The sequence below is a fragment of the Vipera ursinii genome (genome assembly GCF_947247035.1).
Source record: "Vipera ursinii genome assembly, chromosome: 4".
NCBI lineage: Eukaryota > Metazoa > Chordata > Lepidosauria > Squamata > Viperidae > Vipera > Vipera ursinii.
The window spans coordinates 1,831,798-1,856,257 of record NC_139514.1 but is presented as its reverse complement, the minus strand read 5'-3'; the positions used below and the strand labels follow the sequence as shown (position 1 = coordinate 1,856,257).

The 24,460-nt window shown below is 45.6% G+C and overlaps 1 protein-coding gene across 1 annotated transcript in view; it reads right to left on the bottom strand.

Moving 5' to 3' along the window:
- The window catches only part of PGM2L1 (phosphoglucomutase 2 like 1), a gene marked incomplete at its 3' end in the record, with an annotated part of 51,406 nt that extends 27,198 nt beyond the window's left edge, over positions 1-24,208 (bottom strand). Inside the window, exons 1-2 of the mRNA XM_083362518.1 lie at positions 23,741-24,208; positions 5,631-5,798 (exon numbers count right to left, since the gene is read on the bottom strand). Of these exons, the coding sequence (XP_083218644.1) occupies positions 5,631-5,798; positions 23,741-23,857 (285 nt within the window). The 5' untranslated portion in view covers positions 23,858-24,208. The remainder of the gene's footprint in view (positions 1-5,630; positions 5,799-23,740) is intronic.
- Positions 24,209-24,460: the final 252 nt, after the last annotated feature.

Here is a 24,460-nt window from a genome sequence, read left to right as displayed (position 1 = left end):
GACCACTCCTTGCTTAAGGCGGGACCATGCTGTATAGAGCATGATTATACGTGTGTCATGTATGTGCACGCTTTTGAGAGCAGGCAGCAGAATTTCACTTTTAAGGGGCGCCAGTATGCCCACAGTAAAAATCGGCAATGAAGGTTATCTTAACATCCAGATTGTGCAACAGTTTCTTCCTACAAGCTGTTAGAATTCTCAACACGAAGAAACTGGAACTATAAATACTTGCATTTGTAGTTTTTTTTTCAAAAAAGCTTTTAGTTTAGAGTTATGTGTAGTTTGCGTTCTGTTCTTTTTTTCCCCCCGATTCGTGTTGTCTGATGTAGCACCTTGGTCCTGGGGAAACGTCGTTTCGTTTCACTGTGTACTGTATTGTACATTGTTGAAATGACAATAAAGTCTACTACTACTACTACTACTACTACTACTACTACTACTAACTCACTGTCTCCTGGTTTCTAGTCTGGTGTTGGCACATGTGCACTCTCCCTCTCTTTCCCTCCCTCCCTCTCTCTCTCGCTATGTATAAAAATAGTGTGTGTGTGTGTGTGTGTGTGTGTGTACGTACACACACACATACATACACACACATACATACACACATACACACACACATATATACATACACACATACACACACACACACAGTAGTGCCCAAAATTGTGGAAACCTTTTGGGCAAAGTGTATTTTTGAGGTTTGATGGCTAATAACACCACTTTTTTTGGGAGTAGTACCATAAAATGATGTATCAATGGAAACATAATTTAACCGAGAATGCAACGCAACAAAGCTTGTTCAATTATCTGTGCTGTATTCGATGAAACGTTATAGCCAAATAACCAGAAAAAGGAAGCGCAACTCGCTCAGGTTTATGTCAGGTAGCTTTCCTTCATCTGATGGTAGCCAATGAGCACGGTCGTTTAGAGAGCCAATTGGGTGTCCTCTTGCTTTGGCAATGAGCCAATCAGATCGCAGTAGGATCCGGTTATCGATGTCGTGTATTGAAGCGGAGAGGAGGACATTTGTCAGCGTGTTGTGTGATCGATGTCAAGTGATAAACGTAATAAAATTAAAGCAATGGTGCAAAGAGTTGACTGGTCACCCAGAAAGTAATGTAAACGTAAAGGTAAAAAGGTAAAGGTTTCCCCGCACATGCGTGCTAGTCGTTTCCGACTCTAGGGACCGGTGCTCATCTCCGTTTCAAAGCCGAAGAGCCAGCGCTTGTCCGAGGATGTCTCCGTGGTCATGTGGCCGGCATGACTAGACGCCAAAGGCGCACGGAACACTGTTACCTTCCCACCGGAGTGGTCCCTATTTTTCTACTTGCATTTTTACGTGCTTTCGAACTGCTAGGTTGGCAGAAGCAGGGACGAGTAACGGGCGCTCACTCTGCTACGCAACACTCGGGATTCAACCCGCCAAACTGCCGACCTTCTGATCGACGAGCTCAGCGTCCTAACCCACTGAGCCACCGCGTCCCTGAAAGCGATGTAAATCCGTATTATTAAGTGAACGAGGCTACAGCGACAAAGAAACTAGGAGAAAAATGGGTGGGAACTTAACCAAAGGTGGCATTTTCCACTGCACGCTTTTCCCACAAGGTTTCCGCAATTTGGGCCACTACTGTATATACACACATGCCTGCGTACATAAGGAGGATTGGTTCGTAACCAAATAACCGCAGCAACTTGGCTAGATCAAAAGAACGGCCACGGCGGAGAATGCCCACCCACGCAACCCCAGAAGACTTAGGGAAGTAAACATCAAGCAGCGCAGAACGTCCCCGACAAAACAGAACACAGCCCTGCTGTCTGAACTTGAACTTCCTCCCAGATTTATCAGCCGATCTCAAAGGGAGGCGCATTCTTCCCAGCGCACCAAAACACAAACTCAGCACGTGCAGAGCAGCCTTTCAGAGCATGACCAGCTCGGAGCCAAGGAGAAGGAAGCCCAGAATTGTTTGCATGCTTCCACGGTGACCCACGGTCCCTTGACCTGCTCCGTTCTTGCTTCTATTGATTCGTGTTTATATTACTGCACAGCGAGTCCGGCGAGGGACGTTTCCCCAGCTTTTCAGTCCTGCGCTCACAAGCACAACCTCTTCGTTATTTCAAATACTCAGAACTAAGAGTTTTAATAAGTCCACGCAGGGGCAATTCAGAGAAAAGAGGAGAATGAAAGTGTACGGGACTTGGGTTTGGCTTATGGTCTATAGAGAAAAGAAGAAATAGGGGAGACGTGATAGCCGTGTTCCAGTATCTGAGGGGCTGCCACAAAGAGGAGGGGGTCGGGTTATTCTCCAAAACACCAGAGGGAAAGGACAAGAAACAATGGTTGGAAACTGAACAAGGAGAGAAGCAACCTGGAATTAAGGAGAAACTTCCTGACTGTGAGGACAATCAGCCAGTGGAACTCCTTGCCACCAGAAATCATTTGAGTTCATTTCTAAATGCATTTCCTCAGGGTTTACTCCACTTAAATCTTTTTTTAAAAAAAAACCCCAAACCACCACTTAACATTCTAGCAGTCTCAGTAAAAAAACAAACAAATCCTCTCTATTTTAATATTCCTCCAGGAAGCTCAGAAGAGCAACCCTTGTTCCACTTTTATTGTTTTATCCTGCAAGAGAGGTTAAGCCAAGTTCACTGGTAACCCCGAGCATTATTATTATTATTTATTTGAGAATTACTTAACAAGACTGGGCAAATCTGTTCCGCTGAACGCTCCGAGGAGGTTATTGACATTCTCCACAATGCCAACGTTTCCAAAGCAATGCCAGCTCTTGCATCCTCCCTCAGATGAGCTTCCCTTCCTCTAGGCTAGTGAAAACCTGCCTGCAACCCAGTGTTAAAGGGACAGAGCAGCAACAGCAAAAAAAAAAAAGATATTGAGACTCTAGAAAAAGGGCAGAGAAGAGCAACGGAGATGATCAGGGGACTGGAGGCTGAAACATACAAGGAACGGTTGCTGGAATTGGGAATGTCTAGCTTAACGAAGAGAAGGACGAGGGGGGACATGATAGCAGTCTTCCAGTATCTCAGGGGCTGCCCCAAAGAAGAGGGAGTCAAGCTATTCTCCAAAGCGCCTGAAAAAGGCAGGACAAGAAGCAACGGATGGAAACGAACCAAAGAGAGAAGCAACCCAGAATTAAGGAGGAATTTCCTGACAGTTAGAACAATTAACCAGTGGAACCACCTGCCTCCAGAAGCGGTAAACGCTCCAACGCTGGAAGTCTTTAAGAAGAGACTGGACAGCCATTTGTCCGAAATGGTATAGGGTTTCCTGCCTGAGCAGGGGGTCGGACTAGATCAAAACTCAATTTCATTGAGGGCATTGCGGTTGCCCTCAAGGGGCCGGGTGGGTATGGCCAGGGTGGGCATGGCCTACTGGGTGGGTGTGGCTAGAATGCATATGGCCTACTGGATGGGCATGGCTAGCTCTACGTCATTCGCATCAAGGGTGCCTATGGGGGCCCGGGCAGGAGTGGGACAGATCTGGGGGTCTCTGGCAGGAGGAGGGTCTCTGGGCCAGGGCCAAGGCAGTGGGGGCCGTTCCCTCACTGTTTCCAGGATGGCTTTGCAGGCCGCATGAAACCACTTCGCGGGCCAGATCTGCCCCCCGGGCCTTGTGTTTGATATGTCTGGACTAGATGACCTCCAAGGTCCCTTGCATCATCATCATCATCATCATTAAAAGAGCCTTGGTGGAGCAGTGGGCTAATGCCTCCTTAAGTAACACCAGCTGCCTGCCATTAGTGCAGGTTCGAGTCCCACCAGGCTCAAGGTTGACTCAGCCTTCCATCCTTCCCAGGTAGGTAAAATGAGGACCCAGATTGTTGGGGGCAATTAAGCTGACTTTGTAATAATGCCGCTTGGGGGGGGGCGAAAGCCCTAATAAGCAGGCATATACATAGAATGAAGGCTATTGCTAAGCACATTTAATTTGTGCTTAGATTGTAAGCCGCCCTGAGTCTTCGGAGAAGGGCGGGATATAAATGAGATTAAAAAAAAATATTATATCAGAAATGGCAGAAAATCAGCAGAATACTGCTTCTCCATTTATCTTTCCTTGCCTTTCCATTTCCCCCTTCTCTGCTATGTCTTTCAAAAGGACGTTTGGCAGCAGGGAGGGGTAAACACAGCTTGTTTTGATCTGCTGTCAGCTACTTCCGAGTATTTTCAGTTGAAGAGTAGGACAGAAACTCTTTAGATCGGTATTTCTCAACAGTAGCAAGTTTTCAAGACATGTGGACTTCAAGTCCCAGAATTCCCCAGACAGCATGGCTGGCTGGGGAATTCTGGGACTTGAAGTCCACAACATCTGAATAGTTGAATTCTGAGAGTTGAAGTTCACCTATCTAAAGCTGAATTCTGGGAGTTTATAAGTCTGCACAGCTTCAAGTTGAATTCTGGGATTTGAAGTCCGCACAGCTCCAAGTTGCCGAGGTTGAGAAACGCTGCTTTAGATGCATCAATTGTCCTGGTTCCGACAGATGAAACTCTTCAAAGAACTTCGAGGCATTGTTTACCTTAAAGAACCTTTATTCAAGTAGCATAGCATTGGCAGGTACACTTGTTGTTGTTGTTGTTAGCTGTGAAGTCGTGTCTGACCCCTCGCGACCCCACGGACAATGTTCCTCCAGGCCTTCCTGTCCTCTACCATCTGCTGGAGTCCATCTAAGCTCAGGCCTCCTGCTTCAGTGACTCCATCCAGCCACCTCACTCTCTGTCGTCCCCTTCTTCTCTTGCCCTCCACCTTTCCCAGCATGAGGCTCTTCTCCAGTGAGTCCTTCCTTCTCATTAGGTGGCCAAAGGATTTGAGTTTTAGCTTCAGGATCTGGCCTTCTAAAGAGCAGTCAGGGTGGATCTCCTCTAGGACTGACCGGTTTGATCGCCTTGCAGTCCAAGGGACTCGCAGGAGTCTTCTCCAGCACCAGAGTTCAAAGGCCTCAATTCTTTGGCGCTCAGCCTTTCTTACGGTCCAACTTTCACAGCCATACGTTGCAACTGGGAAGACCATAGCCTTGACTATACGCACTTTATGCACTTTTGTTGACAGGGGCAGGTACACAGTGGAAGCCAAAATCTGAATTCCCCTCCCCTGAGCATGTAGTATCAAAGCACAATTCCCTCCTCCAATTAACCATCATAAATCACATTCTCCGATTAGTTTGAAATGCAGGCTTTCCCTCCAGCTCTCCAACCCGCCATTTCTTATCATCTCTTATTTCAATGACCTTGGTTCTCACACTAGGTTCAGCCTTGTTCTGTCTAGCTAAACTCCTCATGCACATTCCTCCCCTCCAGCACCACCTAACTCTAAGAGTAAAACAGAAGAAGGAAAATGGCTGCATCTCCATCTGTTGTCAAAGCAAGAACATCCGAACATCCGATGTTAGCAGCGTGGACACCGAAGATGTATCAGATGTATTAAGATGTATCAGATGTATTAAGATGTATCGGGATATTAAACAATGGGTCCTTTTTTTGTTTGTTTGCTTTTCCAATCTAAGTGATGGCTTTCACACCCTGTGGGGCAATGGACAATACCTCGGAGGTCCTATGAGGGGGGAGAGGACGGCAGGGAGGGGACATACACAGCTTTTCACAGTGGCTCTGAAACTCACCTGGGTCGACTGGATCACGGTAAGATCATTGATGTAGCAGAAGCCGGCCCCCATGGCGGAGCGCAGGCCGGCGGTCCCAAAAGTCAGTCTGCGGCATAGACGATCCCGTAGCTCCTTATTCTTCCCATTTCGTAACAGGCTTTCAATCTGCTCTTTGGTTTTGGGATTCTAGGAAGGAAAGAAGTAGCAGGGTGAGACTTTGCGTGCTAGGAAAATTGGGATGCGTGTGCTCCTGGAGGGCTAAGGATCTGGTAAAGGAAATCACGCCATCTGGGAGAGACGGTCCGAGAAGAAAATATCCTGTAGCTCAAGTTTGAATTGCGGGGTCCTGGGTGCTCTCTGAGCTGGGCTGTTTTCTTGCAGACGTTTCATGACCCAACTAGGGAACGCCATCAGTGCTAGAAGGGAGTAGGGCTTGCAGAGAGGAGGAGGAGGAGGAGGGGAAGGGGAACGAGAAAGATGGGAAGGGGAAAGGAAAGGAGAGATGAGAGAGAAGGTAAAGGAGGACAGGGGAGGAGGAGAAAAAGGAGAAGGAGAATGTGGGGTCCTTGGTGCTCTCTGAGCTTGGTGGTTTTCTTGCAGATGCCCTATGCCCCAACTAGGTAAGATCATGAGGAGGAGGAGGAGGAGGAGGAGGAGGAGGAGGAGGAGGAGGAGGAGGAGGAGGAGCAGGAGGGACTCTAGGGCCCTTGATGCTCTCTGAGCTGGGTTGTTTTCTTGAAGACCTTTCATTAGCAAACCAGGTAACATCATCAGTGCTAGAAGGAAGTGAGGTAAACAGCGAGCAAACCCAACATCCTTCTAACATTGATGATGTTACCTAGTCTGGCAATGAAACGCCTGCAAGAAAACTGCCCAGCTCGGATAGCACCCCAGAGAAAGTCATGCCATCTAGTAACTCGGCCACGTACAATCAAGCAAGCAAACCACTTAAGCCCCAAATCAGCTCCCATTGTTATTCCACGGCTTGCAAGAGTGAGTGGGAGCCAGGCCTGACTCAACCCAGCTTCCCTAGCTATGCATCAGCAGAGGCTGCCTGAAAACCTCTGGAGTTATTGCAAGGTTTGTCTCCATTGACTCTTCCACACTGGACTTTTCCTTTATTTTATCCATCAGCCAGCATGGAGGAACTATGGCCCCTTCATGACTCATGGACTTCAACTCCCAGAATTCCTGAGTCGGCACGGCTCAGCTTGGAAACCTCTCCCTTTCCCCTCAGCATGGCTGGCTCAGGAATTCTAGGAGTTGAAGTCCACAAGTCATAAAAGAGCCAAGTTTGCCTAGCCTTGAGATAAACAAAAGTCAATTAGGGAAGCCAGGTTCACTTAACGACCACATGGTTCACTTAACAACTGTAGTGATTTCCTTAACATGGTAAAAGGTCGCAAAATGAAGCATGACTTCACCCTGCTTAAGAACAGAGATTTGGGGCTGAATTGTGGTCCTACATCAAGGGTTAACTGTAGTCCACCTCTATTTCGTACAAGTCAATAAATGGTGTCGCTTCTTATATTCCACCCAACAACAACCCTACGAGGTGGGTTGGGCCGAGAGAGAACGACAGACCCAAAAGTCACCCAACCGGCTTTCTTGCCTAAGGTAAGACTGATACAGAACAGTCCAGCACTTTATCCATCACGGGCTAACACTATTGCTCAACTGGGCAAGCAGAAGGAAGCACAAAATGCATCCCAAAACAGTCTGCAATTCCCCAATAACCCCATGTTAGCAATCAATTTAATAACGAACAATTAAATTCAAATTTCAGACTTTCCAGAAGCCTAGGAAGTCGCTTTGATTACAGTCAATAAAAGCCCAGAACAAGCCAGAATCTGTGATCATACTTTGCTGATCTCAGAAAGCCTTTATTAGACGTGCTATGATTCGCTTTGCCAAATACTTTCGGTGAAAACCCCGACGATTTGCAAAGCTGCAAGCTCACGCTTTCATGTCTCTGCCAAACATGGCTGATAGCCGATCAGCGGGAGCGCAATTTATATTGCGTAACAAACCTTGCGGCTTTTGATTTGTGTGCAACTGCTCAAGCACAAGCAGGTGTAATAAAGTCTCCTATGGATCGCCAGCTGATCTTTGCAGCTCCCGGCAGGTCACTTTGGAAAGGCAATGGAATCGGAAAATGCCAGGGCGCAGTGAGAAGGCTGACCTTTGCCACTGAGAGCTCAGCCAGCGGTGGGATCCGGGGACTGCCAGCCATTGATCAGTGGGTGGAAATTGAGAAATACGTGTTTCGAAGCCAGCATGCTTTCATTTTATTTATTAATTGCATTTATTTGCTGCCCACCCCGTTTCGCGGCTGACCTTCTAAATCAAAGCAACTCAACTGACATCAGCCTTGAATAAAAGAACGTCCTTTCCTGTTTAAATCGTGAAATTTGGCGGAGCTGAACATGACTCAGTGTATCATTTGCACATGAATTGGATGAAGTAAACCCAGTGATGCTCTGAATCCCGGGCAGTTCCATCCAGTGGAAGTAAAAAAAAATGAAGCGCTTCACGCCAGAACTGCCTGGAGCAGTGAGGAGGAGGAGAAAATGCATTTTACCTCTGAGGCTTTATCCAAGGGGGGGGGGGGAATGTAGGATCAAATCTAAATAACTCGAGATTCGTGCGTTTCTGTCTGGGATGGCAGAAGGAGGGGGTTCAATTCGATCCCAGAACAATGTGCGTTTCCAACAGAAAGGAATACTGTTCTACTCTTCAACATTTCTTCAAAAAAACAACAACAAACAAACCCAGAAAATTTGGGATTGAGGAGCTGTGCATAGATTAATCTGCGCAAAGATCCATAATCCCAAATTTTCTGCATTTCTATCAAGTCAGCAATGAGGTAGTTTAAACACGGAAATCATGAAATAATGGAAGGCATAATACTCCTCTCTCTCTTCTCTGAGAAAGGGAAAGTAGACTGCGCCCACCAATCTGACAGCGCTTTAAAACGGTGCTTTTGCCTCAAATTTCCAAAAATCACTGAAAAAGCAGTAGACAATCAAAAAGAAGCAGAAGGGTACAGGTAGAGCTCGACTTACAAGACATTCATTTAGTGACCATTTGAAGTTACGTCATTGCAAAAAAGGGACTTATGTCTACTCTTCCAAGCTGACGAGGTTGCAGCGTCCCCAGGGTCACGCGATCAAAATTTGGATGCTTGCAACTGGCTCAGATTTATGCCGGTTGCATAAATGATGTTCTTTTGCGACTCTCTCAAGAGCAAAGCCAATGGGGAAGCCAGATTGTCTGAACCACCACGCTGCTAATTGAATAAGTGAAGTGACATAGGTCAGGGGTCTTCAAACTTGGCCCTTTTATGACTCGTGGACTTCAACTCCCAGAATTCCTCAGCCAGGCATGCTGGCTGAGGAATTCTGGGAGTTGAAGTCCACAAGTCATAAAAGGGCCAAGTTTGAAGACCCCTGACATAGGTCAGGACTTTTCAACTTTTTCACCCACTGTACCGCTTTTAGGATACAGCAACATCCGAGTACCACCAGTCGCCTAGCAAGGTGTCAAAAACGTGATGACCAAAAAAAGGAAAAAAGTGATGAAGTACAGGTAGTCCTCGACTTACAAGAAGACTATACAATTTCCTTATTTGTTTCTCATCTGTCCCCAATAAGATTTTATCCAATGCAGTCTCTTGAATGTTTATCCCCCACTCTTTCTTATCTTTCCCGTATCGCGTTTGGATCCGTAAGTAAGCCCACCATTCCAATTTTATCCCTTGTTGTTCTAGTTCCTGTCTGGATTTCAATTCTCCCACATCGTTCGTACTATCTTTGTATGAGATGCTATTTTCCAAATTGAACAAGTTTGGATAAACTATCGCCTCGAGGGTGGATTCTACGTTCTATGATTCACTTGGGCACTTATGGCAGAAAGATCATAACATGGGTCCAAACCCGTTTAACTGTCTTGCTTAGCAATGGAAATTTTGGGCTCAATTGTAATCAAGGACTACCCGTAGCTTTCCATCAGTTGGGAAATTTCCATACTGGGCACAGAACATTTTGAGTTAAAAGCCAATTAAGATTCTGCTAGAAACAGCAATGGGAGGAGATTGGCTTTAGACCATCCCAATAAGATCCGGCAGATCCTAAATCTCTTACCTGTGGCTCAACGTAACGATCTGTTTACCCAGCAACAAAATCCCAGCGCCTGTTTAAAAGAATGCTCCACTGGCATCCATGCGGGCTTTTCTGTCCAAATATTAACAACACACTCACAAGAATTCAGCCTCTTGCTAATAAGGATAGCAACTCATTTAAGTGTGGCAAAAGAATTAGCCGGCTTGAATTTCCTTATTAGAAGAATAAATAAATAGGCCTTGCTGTGACCTTCCTTCCCTAAGAAATGCAGGTAAGATTGCAACACAGGTTGTCCTCAGCTTACATCCGCAACCGAGACCTACCTGGGTTTCCATTTGCTAAGCAAGGTGTCCGTTAAGTGCACTACTTTACGACCTTTTGGGCCACGGATGTTAAGCGAATCATTGCAGATGTTGAGTGAATTGCACGGCCATTAAGTAAATCTGGTTCCCCGCCACCTCCCATTGACTCTGGTTGGAAGCCAGCTGAGAATCTTGCAAATGTGACTTTGGGATGCTGCAGCCATCCTAGATACATCCTGGTTGCCAAGAGCCCAAATTCTGATCACCTGACTGCAGGGATGCTATGATGGTGGCGACTGGAAAGAGTCTAAAGATACTGTTTTTCAGCACCATGTGTGATTTTTGGAGCCTGATAGAACAGCTGCTAAACGAATGGCTGTAAGTCAAGGACTATCTATACCAGGGGTAGGCAACCTTGGCTCTTTTATGACTCGTGGACTTCAACTCCCAGAATTCCTCAGCCAGCATGGGGGAAACTTTGGCCCCTTCATGACTCGTGGACTTCAACTCCCAGAATTCCTGAGCCAGCATGAGGGAACTATGGCCCCTGCGTGACTCGTGGACTTCAACTCCCAGAATTCCTGAGCCAGCATGGGGGAACTATGGCCCCTTCGTGACTCGTGGACTTCAACTCCCAGAATTCCTCAGCCAACATGGCTCAGCTTGGAAACTCTCCCTTTCCCCGTCAGCCTGGCTGGCTCAGGAATTCTGGGAGTTAAAGTCCACCAGTCATAAAAGAGCCAAGGTTGCCTACCCCTGGTATAGACCCACACCCCTACATATTGAAGTTGATGTTAATATTATTCCATTAGGTAAAATCAGGTATCAACTTGATTAGCAATATTAAAATCAGGCATCAGGTTGGTATTAATAGAACATAAAATAAAGGATTAAATTCTCCCAAAGGAGACCTGTATTTCCTGCATAGTGACTTGTGGCTGTTTTTCAGCCTTACGACCGTTGCAGCATCCCCGTGGTCATGTGATCAGTGGCAACTGACTCATATTTATGATGGTTGCAGCGTCCAGGGGTCGTGTGATCCCCTTTTGTGACCTTCTGACACGCCTAGTCAATAGGGAAGCCAGATTCCATTAACTATTACTAACAACTGCAGTGATTCACTTAACAACTGTGGCAAGGAAGGTCGTAAAATGGGGCAAAACTCACTTAACAACTGTCTTGCTTAGAAGTGGAGATTTGGGGCACAGTTCTGGTCATAGGTCAAGGACTGCATACGTTCATTCCGGTCTTTTTCAAGGAGATAAATTCTGAACAAGTTCTGTTTTTGTATTTAATGACCATTCCAAGTTACGACGCCACTGAAAGAAATGACTTATGACCATTCTTATGACCGTTGCAGCATCCCCATGGTCACGTGATTTACATTTGTGTGGTTGACAGCTGACTCGCATTTATGATGGTTGCAGTGCCCTGGGGTCGCGTGATCCCCTTCTGTGAACTTCTTAACCACTGCAGTGATTCGCTTAACGAATGTGGCAAGAAAGGTCGTAAAATGGGGCAGTGCTCACTTTAAAAAATGCTCACTTAGCAACATAAATTCTGGGCTCAATCGCGGTCATAGGTTGAGGACTACCTGTCCTGATTTCAAATTGAATTCCCTTGATCACCAGCTAGGGCAGAGGTCCCCAACCTTTTGGGCACCAGGGACCAGTTCCGTGGGGAGAGTTTTTCTGCGGACTGGAGGGGGTGTTGGAATAACCATGATCTCTGTTCCTATACATGTAGCTGGCTAGTACTTTTCTGGCTAATACTTTTCTACCATGGAAAGTCTTCAGTGAACCATGTGCAAGGAAGTAAGCCATAAACCCAGAGAGGCCATTTGGCTACAGCCAGATAAGGTCAGTGAACCATGTGCAAGGAAGTAAGTCATAAACCCAGAAAACAAAGGAACCTAGGAGAGGCCATTTGGCTGCAGCCAGATAAGGGCATGGTCACAGTATTCCTCCACACCATTGGCTATTCAATTTAAGGTAAATTCTGACGTCTCCTGCAAATGATTGGTCATTACTGCATTTGTATCTACCTCTAACACCTATGTCCTTTTAGGATAGTTTAGAAGAACACACGTGTAACCATGATTGGTCTATTTGAATAACAATAAAATGTGATTGGTTGCTTTTGCTATAAATAAACAAGGTCCACTGCTCCTCGTGGTTCAGTGTCCAGCATCCAGGGTGCATCCCAGGAGCAGCGGGGCCCTTTCCCCGAGAGATCTCTGTGTCTTTCTTTCATGGGCGCTAACCCTGGGCAGGAGCAGCCTCTGCCCAGCTTCACCAGCAGCATCCCAGCAACAGCAGCTTCCCTGCATCCCCGCAAATGGTGACCCCGACGTGATTCTGTGGAATACGTCTTCAGCCATCCATACTCATTCGCCCGACGGTGGCCGCGACTCATCCTCGTCCGTTGCTAGACGCAGGAATTTTCGTGAGTATGGGTGGAAAATTCTCTCAACAGCAGACAGCGTATCTGCAGGAGTTGAGGGAATTAATTGATAATGCCAAAGCCTCCATTTCTAAACCCCCTCCTCCCCCTTTCCCTCCTCCTCCTTCCTCAGATCTCCCTCCGGAGAAGCTTCCTCCTACCTCTTCTCTTTGCCCTGCTGTGCCTGTCTCTCCCTCTGACAAAGAGGAAAAAGCCTCTGAGCTTGTTGCCATTACCATTTCTAAACCTCCTCCCTTCCCCCCTCCTCCTTCTTCAAATCTCCCTCCTCCACCTCCCAGCCCCACTCAAGGGGCACCTTTTGTTCACTCTATGCTTGCAGCTCATGCCTTCGAGATATTAGATCCAGAGGATTTAGAAGCTTGTGCTGCCTATCCTGTCACTTTTGTACAACCTGTTTATACTCCTCTGACTCCAAAAACTATTGATTACCTTGGCACTCATATGACCATCGCTGATTATCGCGTGCTGTTTGGCCACGTCTCTTCTGGTTCCCAGCAGGGAATCTAGAGGGGGGGCAGTCAGCCAGCCCGACAACAAAGGCTGACATTTCTTTTCCTCTTAATGCTTCTAACCCCTCTGAACTTTTCACTGATTCTCTTTTTCATTAAGCCTTTTCAGTTTCTCTGGCTCCCCCTCCTTATGAGGATTCAGCTGGGAGAAACTCAGCAGGGCACCTAAGAAAATACAAGGCAAATAGACAATGAATATGCCCGAAATGAACTCCTGTTAAAATTGGCTTATGTGGGGCTTGAAAGAGCCTCTTGGGGCAAGCTGTTCTCAGTAAAGTCCAGGGGCGCGCCTGTTGAATTCAACTGCCTGGACCTGTCTGAGATCTAGCTTCCCATGAAAAGAAAAGAAAAATCAAAGAAATAAAATCAAGTTTTTCTTCTATCTTTTTTTTATCTAGCTCTTTGGATTATTGTTTTGGCCTAAAACCCCAAATTGATATGTGTGTTTTGTTCTGTTTTAAATAAATGTTGTTTTATATGTGTGTTTTGTTCTGTTTTAAATAAATGTTGTTATAATAGTATCTGTGTATATATGTCTGTCTGTGTTGTTCTGTGTTATTTCCAAGACTTGGAAGAGGATCAAAATCCTCTCTGATAACACCAAACAAAAAGGCCTTATTTAACAATGTATGGTTTGTCTGGAGAAAGTATGAAATGAAATTTTTGTATGTGAAATTGTTTATGCAAGCAGTCAGAATGGAAGTGAATGAGTTAATTTGCTGATATGTACACGTGAGTGTGTTAGCCCTCTAAATTGCAGATTTTATTGTTGTAAAAGCCATGGATGATATGTGAGAGTAACTGCATGTAAAGGAGAGCAAACTATTTTTATTTTTTATTTTTTTTAGTGGTGAGATTTTTGTAAAGTTTCTTTTACTCACCCCCCCAACCCCGCTCTGTTACTTTAAGAGTGAGAAAGGGAGAGACAGCCAGAAGAGGGGGGGGGGCTGGTCCTTTTAACCATTTTTTTTTCTCTGCTTAGAATTCCAGTCTGAGAAAGGGGGGTTAAACATCACCCAAAAGAAATTTTTGGAAATTTTTGAGTTTTTGGTTAAACATCACCCAAAAGTAATTACTCTGATCTTTTTGTGGAGTTGTTTTTTGTTTTTGTTTTTTTTTTGTTTTTGATGTTTTTGTGTCTGTGTGCAGGACACATTGATAGAAGGTGATATCTGGGAGAATTTCCCTCCCTTAATCAGCACTAGCCTAAACAACGTTGCAGATCAGGCTGCCTCCGGACCCTCGGCCTGTTCCTTGCAACCCCTCACCCCCTGGGAAAGTCATTCATATTTCCATCAAAATTCCAAAGCTTTGCAGAAGCAGTTTGGCATCACCGCTGCAGAAGCAATTGCAATTCGCCAGCAGTGCCCAACATGCAGCAAACAAGCAACTGCAATCCCTATGGGTGTAAATCCAAGGGGATTGGAGCCTTGCCAAATTTGGCAAATGGATGTCACACAATATGCACCATTTGCCCCATGGAAGTATTTGCATGTTTCAATTGACACCTTCTCAGGATTCATCATGGCCACCCCCCAAAAGGGTGAAGCCACTAAACATGTAATTAATCATTGTATTCGGACCTTTGCAGTGCTGGGATGTCCAAAAGAACTCAAAACAGATAATGGCCCTGCCTACAGCAGTCAAGCCATGGCAGAATTTTGTCATCATTGGCAGATAACACACAAATTTGGAATTCCATATAATAGCCAAGGCCAAGCCTTGGTGGAAAGGGCTAACCAAACTTTGAAACATGCATTAGATCGTTATAAAAATCAGAACGGGGGAAAACGAAGCCCCAACCTCCCAGCATTGCAAGATACTCTTAACCTTTGCCTCTACACTCTGAACTTTTCAAACTTGACTGGCCATCCCTTAACCACAGCCGCAGAGCGGCATTTTTCATCTCTAGTTGCAGATCAGCCTAAACCCAAAGTGTGGTATCGCCAACTTCCAGACCTAACTTGGAAAGGCCCTGCAGACCTTCTCACTTGGGGAAGAGGCTATGCTGCAGTCCAGGTGCCAGACAAAGTGCTGTGGATCCCAGGTCGCCACGTTCGTCCATATCATGCCTCCACAAACACAACTGCAGAACCCATTAAAGATGACAGCATGGTTTGTGACTTTTTTCAGCTTTGTTCTTACACCACTGACTGATGCCACTAAAACACAATTCCATCTGAAAGCTTACCCCAGACGTCAACTCCACTTCACCAGCTATCCCATCCTGTTCTTGACACCTTTGACATTGCTTCCAGTCAAAAATGACTCTTTTCACACTGTTTTTGCCCCATCGCATGGACCCAGAAGGAACAACCTGTTGTTAACAACGAGTCTACTATCATCATCTATGTGAACTCTGTAGCTCATGTTCCTGTCCAAACTTGAAATGGTTTCAACTTTCAGGAATTATTTGGCTCCTGGTTTCCCAGACTACCTGGTTTACAAGCTATTGTAGCTTTTATTAGTATGATTGTATTAGGATGTACTATTTTACCTTGTGTCTTGCCTATCTTTATCAAAGTATTACTAACAGTATCCTATCTTTATCGAAAGTATTACTAACAGTATCCTATCTTTATCGAAAGTATTACTAACAGTATCCTATCTTTATCAAAGTATTACTAACAGTAGCGTATCTTTATCAAAAGTATTACTAACAGTATTTCCTTGATAGCTGAACAGAGAGCTGTTAAACAAATTAATTCTTTATGGTACAGTAAGTATCAATCCCTTCCCCAGGAGGATTCAGAAGAGCCTAATGCTCAATTTGAACTAGAGACTCCTTTGTCTCCTAAAAGAGGAAAATAAAAATGCCTTTTGGGCTCGCTTGCCTCTTGACTCTCCCGAAGGTGCATCTCTAAAGAACCCATCCCTCCTCAACTTTGAAGCGGAACACACAGATTCTGCATTTAAAACAAAAACGGAGGAGATGTTGGAATAACCATGATCTCTGTTCCTATACATGTAGCTGGCTAGTACTTTTCTGGCTAATACTTTTCTACCATGGAAAGTCTTCAGTGAACCATGTGCAAGGAAGTAAGCCATAAACCCAGAGAGGCCATTTGGCTACAGCCAGATAAGGTCAGTGAACCATGTGCAAGGAAGTAAGTCATAAACCCAGAAAACAAAGGAACCTAGGAGAGGCCATTTGGCTGCAGCCAGATAAGGGCATGGTCACAGTATTCCTCCACACCATTGGCTATTCAATTTAAGGTAAATTCTGACGTCTCCTGCAAATGATTGGTCATTACTGCATTTGTATCTACCTCTAACACCTATGTCCTTTTAGGATAGTTTAGAAGAACACACGTGTAACCATGATTGGTCTATTTGAATAACAATAAAATGTGATTGGTTGCTTTTGCTATAAATAAACAAGGTCCACTGCTCCTCGTGGTTCAGTGTCCAGCATCCAGGGTGCATCCCAGGAGCAGCGGGGCCCTTTCCCCGAGAGATCTCTGTGTCTTTCTTTCATGGGCGCTAACCCTGGGCAGGAGCAGCCTCTGCCCAGCTTCACCAGCAGCATCCCAGCAACAGCAGCTTCCCTGCATCCCCGCAAGGGGGCGTCGTTTTGTGTGCTGCCTGCATCCCGCGGATAGGGCTTTGCTTAATAATAATAAAGTTGGAAGGGACCTTGCAGGTCATCTAGTCCAACCCCCTGCTCAGGCAGGGAACCCTATACCATTTCAAACAAATGGCTGTCCAATCTCTTCTTAAAAACTTCCATTGTTGGAGCATTCACAGCTTCTGGAGACAGGTTGTTCCACTGGTTAATTGTGGTAACTTGTCAGGAAGTTTCTCCTTAGTTCCAGGTTGCTTCTCTCCTTGATGAGTTTCCATCCGTTGCTTCTTGTCCTGCCTTCAGGCGCTTTGGAGAATAGCTTGACTGCCTCTTCTTTGGGGCAGCCCCTGAGATAATGGAACGCAGCTATCGTGTCCCCCCTCGTCCTTCTCTTCATTAAACTAGACATACCCAATTCCTGCAACCATACTTCATAAGTTTTAACCTCCAGTCCCCTAATCATCCTTGTTGCTCTTCTCTGCACTCTTTCTATAGTCTCAACAACTTTTTTACATCGTGGTGACCAAAACTGTATGCCGCATTCCAAGTGTGGCCTTACCAAGGCCTTGTAAAGTGGTATTAATACTTCACGTGATCTTGATTCTGTCCCTCTAATGCAGCCTAGCACCATGTTGGCTTTTTTGGCAGCTGCAGCACAAGGCTGGCTCATATTTAAGTGATCGTCCACTAGGACTCCGACATCCCTCTCACAGTTGCTACTTTTGAGCAAGGTACCACCTATACTATACCTGTACATTCGGTTTTTCTTGCCTAAATGCAGAACCTTCCTTTTTTCACCACTGAATTTCATTTTGTTAGATAGCGCCCAGTGTTCAAGTCTGTCCAGATCCTCCTATATCTTAATCCTGTCTTCTGGAGTGTTGGCTATTCCTGCCAGCTTGGTGTCGCCTGCAAATATGATGAGTTCCCCATCTATCCCCTCATCCAAATCGTTGATGAGGATGTTGAAGAGCGCTGGGCCCAGGACAGAGCCCTGGGGCACCCCACTACATACTTCCCTCCATGTAGATGCGGTTCCATTGAGGACCACATGCTTGTTTGTGCGGACCGGTTGCTGGCATGCCACAGCCCGGTACCAGTCCACAGACCAGGGGTTGGGGACCCCTGAGCTAGGATCTCTCTCTCTCTTTTAACAGGCTAAGCCAAGATCCGAATCTAGGATTAGCTGCACATTCAAAGCCAGTTCTCTGCTTCTGCCAGCTTCCACCAAATCACAAGCCACGGCTTTCACTTTCTCCTCTATCTGTGCATCTGGTGGCACGTTATTAATCATTTCCGCTATCCCATTTTAGAGACAGCTGCAGCCTAAAATAGGCTTCCCGGCCGGAGGGAAGTTCTTGAAGCAAGCAAATTGAAGAGCTCCACGATTTGAGAAGAAGCCATTTGGGTGGCCCCTCCCTTTGGCTTCATAATCTCTGAAAAGATCCAACACTAATATAGGATTCAGTAGAATACTAGGCATGCTGGCTGGGGAACCTGGGGAACTGAAATCCACGTGTCTTAAAAGCTGCCAAGCCGAGATACACTGTATTAAGCATTCTCTCCCATGTTTTCTTAGGAAAACTCCAGCACCCAACTTAACAAGGTTTGTAATGATGCCAGCCAATTCTGGAGCCTGTAAGACATTTTTTTTCACATGAAGAAGCTACACAGTTCATGCAATTATTCTAGTTATTACAGATGTCTAGGATTCCTACAAGTCTAGTCTTCTCGGCATCCTAAGATGCAAAAGTCAGCAGCACTGAAGGCTATTTTCTTTTTAATCCATAACATTCAATGCTCTCATTTAAATCCCTCTAATGGCAGCTTTTAAGCCTGTGTGTGTGTGTGTGTGTGGACAACCCCTTTACAAACGGCAAGAGGCTGGAATTACGCCTGCCAAATTTATAGCTACAAAAACAAACAAGACACGAACCAAGAAACCGGAGCTTTAAGAAACACGAACTATCCAAGCGGTTGCCTTCAGCAAACCAGCCCTCCCCACACATTCCCGGTTGCCTTCAGCAAACCAGCCCTCCCCACACATTCCCTTTATATAGAGTTCAGGGCGTGGCTTCTCTCTGCCTCCTTCCGAGAAGCCCCATTGCCTTCCTCTGTTTACTCCTAATTGACTGCCTCCTGCGTCGGGCGTCCTTGAACAGGGCCAGCTGTGGGTCATCTTCATCCACGCTGTCAGGCTCACACAGCTGGGTCTCCATGGTGACCAAGTGGGAGGGGCCTGGCTGAGGGCTCTCATCAGCAAGATCTTCAACCCCCTCAGCAAGGTCTTCAACAGCCCCCTCCTCCTCCTCTGAGTCGTCCGACCCAACTGCCGAACCCACAGGCTGACCCTGAATCACAACAGTATGTAGGCATACCACAGTAGTGATGGGAGATTTCAACTATCCTAATATCAACTGGGAGACAAACTCTGCAGATTCCTAACCAACCTAGCCGACAACTTTGTCACCCAAAAGGTGAAGGAAGGGACCAGACGTAAAGCCATACTGGACCTAATCCTTACTAATAGAGAAGAAGTGATAGAGGGAGTTGAAGTTGCCGGAACCTGGGGCGACTGGAATTTAATATAATGCAAACACTAGCAACAGAAAACAATCCAACCAGGGTCTTAAGCTTCAAAAGAGCTGACTCAGAGAGAACCTAGGAAAGATCCCGTGGATGAAAATACTAAAGGGGAAAACAACCCAAGAAGCGTGGGAAACTCTGAAAAATGCAATCATAAAAGCCCAGTCCAGCACAATACCACTGAAAAAGAAAAAAAACCAAGAAATTCAAGAAGAAACTAGCACGGCTGCACAAAGATCTCGCTGACAAACTGAAAGACAAAAAAGCGCAAATGCAAAAAATGGAAAGAGGGTCACATAACTAAGGGCCGATGATCAGCAGACAGCCAGAACATGCAAAGATGAAGTCAGGAAAGCAAACGCTCAGAACAAACAAAGACTTGCAACAGAAATCAATAATAATAATAATAATAAAAGCTTCTTCCAATAAACAAGAAAAAGGGCAAGGAAACTGTAGGTGCACTAATGGGAAAAGATGACAAGGAAATAAGAGGCAACAGGGAAAAAGCAGAACTGCTTAATTCATACTTTGCATCAGTCTTCACACAAAGAGAAACCATAGCCCAACATACAAAAAAAAACCACTGCAAAAGAGAAATTAGAAACAAAAATTAAAATAAGCAAGAAAATGGTAAGAGAACACCTATCCGACCTTGACGAATATAAATCACCGGGACCTGACAGATTACATCCCAGTGTTCTGAAGGAGCTGACAGATATTATCTCAGAACTATTGCACCACATCTTTCAAAAATCCTGCAGCACGGGGGAAGTAAATTGAGGATTGGAAAAGGGCTGATGTGGTTCCCATCTTCAAGAAAGGGGAAAAAAAACCGACCCAGGAAACTACAGACCAATCAGTCTAACATCAATACCTGGGAAGATCCTGGAAATGATAATCAAAAAACAGATCTGCAAACAACCAGAAGCAAATAAAGTTATAACTAGTAGCCAGCACGGGTTTCTCAAAAACAGATCATGCCAAATCAATCTCATCTCATTCTTTGATAAAGTGACTAAACTAATAGATCAGCGAAACGCAGTGGACGTAGTATACTTAAGACTTCAGTAAGGCATTTGACAAAGTAGACCGCAACCTACTCCTTGGTAAGCTAGGAAAAGGTGGAGTAGACAACATCACCAACAGATGGTTCTGTAGCTGGCTGGCAAACTGTACTCAGCGAGTAGTCCTCAACGGCACTACATCCACATGGAGAGGAGTAAGCAGTGGGGTACTACAAGGTTCCGTCTTAGGCCCAGGACTCAATATCTTCATCAATGATTTAGACGAGGGAATTGAAAGGGAACTCATCAAATTTGCAGACGACACCAAACTGGCAGGAGTAGCCAACACCCCAGAAGACAAACTCAGGATCCAAAAAGATTTCGACAAACTTGAACAAGGGGCCCTATCCAACAAAATGAGTTTCAGTGTGGAGAAAAGCAAAGTCTTACATCTAGGCAGGAAAAACCCCAAGGTACAAGTACAGATTGGGCGAGACCTGGCTTTAAAACAGCAACTGCGAGAGGGGACCTTGGAGTCCTAGTGGACGATCGCTTGACCGTGAGCCGGCCGTGTGCAGCAGCAGCCAAAACAGCTAACACAATCCTGGGTTGCATAAACAGAGGCGTAGAAGCAAGATCACGCGTGGTATTAGTACCGCTTTATAAAACCCTGGTGAGGCCACACCTGGAGTACTGCAGCCAGTTTTGGTCACCATATCACAATAAAGATGTTGAGACGTTGGAAAAAAAATCCAGAGAAGAGCAACTAAGATGATTCAAGGCCTGGAAACTAAAACATACGAAGAACGGCTGAAGGACTTGGGTTTGGCTAGTCTAAAGAAAAGAAGAAACGGGGTCAACATGATAGCAGTGTTCCAGTATTTGAGGGCTGCCACAAAAGAGGACGGGGTCACGCTATTCTCCAAAGCACCAGAGGCAAGGACAAGAAACAATGGATGGAAACTGATCAAGGAGAGAAGCAACCTGGAATTAAGGAGAAACTTCCTAACAGTGAGGACAATTAACCAGTGGAACAGCTTGCCACCAGAAATCGTGGGCGCTCCATCACTGGAGATTTTTTAAGAAGAGGCTAGCTAGACAGTCACGTTGTCTGAGATGATATAGGTTCTCCTGCTTAAGCGGGGGGCTGGACTAGAAGACCTCCAAGGTCCCTTCCAGCTTCTATTCTATTCTATTCTGTTCTATTCCATTCCATATTTTCTATTCTATTCTATTCTATTCTATTCTATTCTATTCTGTTCTGTTCTATTCTATTCTATTCTATTCTATTCTATTCTATTCTATTCTATTCTATTCTATTCTATTCTATAATGATGGCACTAAAATGTGGGATAAGGGGAGACTAATGGACTGTCCATGGCCAGATACCAGAATTTTAATATCTGCTCTCTCGTTCTACTTTGCAATGCAGGCACACAGAATCTTCTCTTTGCCAGTCATCCACAGATAATGTCCATTAATTTCCAAAATGCAGACTCCTGACCTTTAGACAGCTCTCATTCCTATGCACATAATTTTTTTTCTCTTCCATACTAACAGATTTCTTATGAGGTCATCAAAGAGCCTGGAAGGGAAAAACCTAAAATAAGGTAGCCAGAAGACTAGAAATGGATGCCAGTTGGAGTTTTTTTCCAAAAAGAGGAAAAAAAGAAAGCATGCAAAAGGTTATAAAAAGATAGCACTAGAAAGCATGAATTCTAGATATGTATTTGCTACCCATTTCTAAAATGCCCTTAACTTCCAAAAATGAGATGAAACCATAGGTTTCTATATAGTCTCTAGATTTTATAAATTTAAATTTTGAATTAATCTTGCATTAATATTTTATACAGTTTATTCTGTCCTGGGGTTTTTTTTCCAATTTATGTTCACTTGTAATATGTGTAAGGTTGTTGTTGTTTAACCACACAAGATCTGATGTATTTTTTTTATATTGTAATAAAAAAGTAGATTTGAGTTCAATTTTGTAAGGAAAGGAGCTTTAAGACAAAACAAAGGCTATAGGATAGGATGTGTATGTGTGTGTGTGTTTGTGTATGTGTATAACTTTTTTATACTTATGTTCTATTCTTCCAGAGAGATGTCATAAAACCTGTGAGCAGCTTAAGATAAATCGGCTTAATCTCATGTTACTTCATAGCACCCCCAAAGGCAAATAGCATTTTTTTTAAAAAAAATACAAGCTATCTCCTGCTAGAAAAACATAGATTTTTTTTTTGATGCAGAGAACTGCAAAGCATCCATTCCCCCTCAGACATTTTCCCTTAGCCTATCCTGATAAGATGAGCAAGGCTACATTGCGCCGAGTATTTCTTAAATAACAACCTTTCAGGATGTGGTGTTGCAATCACATAAAGCCGGGTTTGGGTTGCTCTGGAGAAAGAGGAAAGCATTTCCAAACACATTACAATCTCTCAAGGGAAGGTAGCCTTTGCATACAATTTGATGGCCCAAAAAAAAAAAAAAGGGAGCCAGGCACCTTGCTTTTTCACCGACATAATTCCCCCACACCGGGGTGCCAAGGGCAGCGACAGCAAAGGAGAACGCGCATTTTGGCACAAACAAGCCATTTGTAAAAAAGACGAACAACAAAAACCTGCTCTGGTCCTGGCTTGGTGGTCATCCCTCCCAACATCCTTCCCAGCCCAGACTCTGCCAGATGGACAAACCTACTCCTTGGTCTCCAGGCTGGGTTGGCATTGCCGATGCCCACCTGCGCCCCCCCCAAACCCCACTCAACTCTCCCCTCCCAAAAAGGCCACCTAGATAAGATAACCTTGTCATTATTTTTTTTTAACCGTGGGCACACTGGCAGCCCTTAAAAACGAAATTCCGTCGCCTGCTCTCAAAAGCGTAGACACAGGTCAACACCCATCTAGACACCCTACATGCATACATACCTACGGATGCACCGAAACGCTTACCTACAAATAAACAAGCATCCATATTAATCACTGTGCATTGATGCCACCTGCTTCCCCCCAACATCCTTCCCAGGCAGGAGGATCCTGCCAGGTGGGCAAAGCCTGGGCGGGCATTGCCAATGCCCACCTGCCTGCTCTTTTACTTTATTTTTATTTTTATTCCATTTATATGCCGCCCTTCTCCGAAGACTCAGGGCGGCTTACAATCTAAGAAGCACAAATCAATGTGCTTAGCAGTAGCCTTCATTCTATGTATATGCCTGCTTATTAGGGCTTTCACACACACCCCAAGCGGCATTATTACAAAGTCAGCTTATTGCCCCCAACAATCTGGCTCCTCCTTTTACCTACCTGGGAAGGATGGAAGGCTGAGTCAACCTTGAGCCTGGTGGGACTCGAACCTGCACCAATTGCAGGCAGCTGGGGTTACTTAAGGAGGCATCTTGCCAGGAGCCCCCACCCCTACCCCCCACCCCCACCCCAAAGATCGCCTCTCTTTCCTTACTGATGTATTCCTGTCTTCATTCTTGCTTTTGGCCAGCTGGGGAAGGTCTTCTGCACCACCCCCACCACCCCCACTGGGAAGAGGGTGGGTGGGGGGGTTTCGTCCCCCCTCCCCGTGCCCACACCCACCTTGTCCCAGCTCAGCCACTGCCCCACCGCCCGGTCCAGCTGGGCGTCCCCGGTGCTGCAGCCGATCAGCAGGTTGGAGTTGACATCCCCCACCAGCACGTCCCGGGGGTCGCCCATGGCTGGAGGGCCGGCTTGCGGGGCGAGGGGGAGGGTCTCCAGCGGGCAAAACAAAACACACACACAAAAAAATGTGGGTTTTTCTCGGTCGGGTCGACCCAGCTGCGGCGGCGCTCCCGCTCACACGTGCAACTGCGGGCAGCGACCTGCGGGCGGGGAAGGAGGGAGGGGGAGGAGGAGGAGGAGGGGGCGGGGAGAAAGGAAGGAGGGAGGAGTCACGTGACCGACCGCTCCCGCCCGGCGCCCCTCCCCCGGCGGGAAAAGGCGAAGCGCGGAGGGGGAGGGGCTTCCCTCAAAAAAAAAAAAAAAAAGGCGGGCAGGGGCCTGTCAATCTCTCCTCTGCCCACCCCCACCCCCAAAGACTGTTTTTCCGCTCTTTTTTTTTTTCCCCCTCACAGGGATTGCTGCTAAGGGAAGGGGGAAAGGGCGGCATATAAATGTAGATAGATAGATAGATAGATAGATAGATAGATAGATAGATAGATAGATAGATAGATAGATAGATAGATAGATAGATAGATAGATAGATAGATAGATAGATAGATAGATAGATAGATAGATAGATAGATAGATAGATAGATAGATAGATAGATAGATAGATAG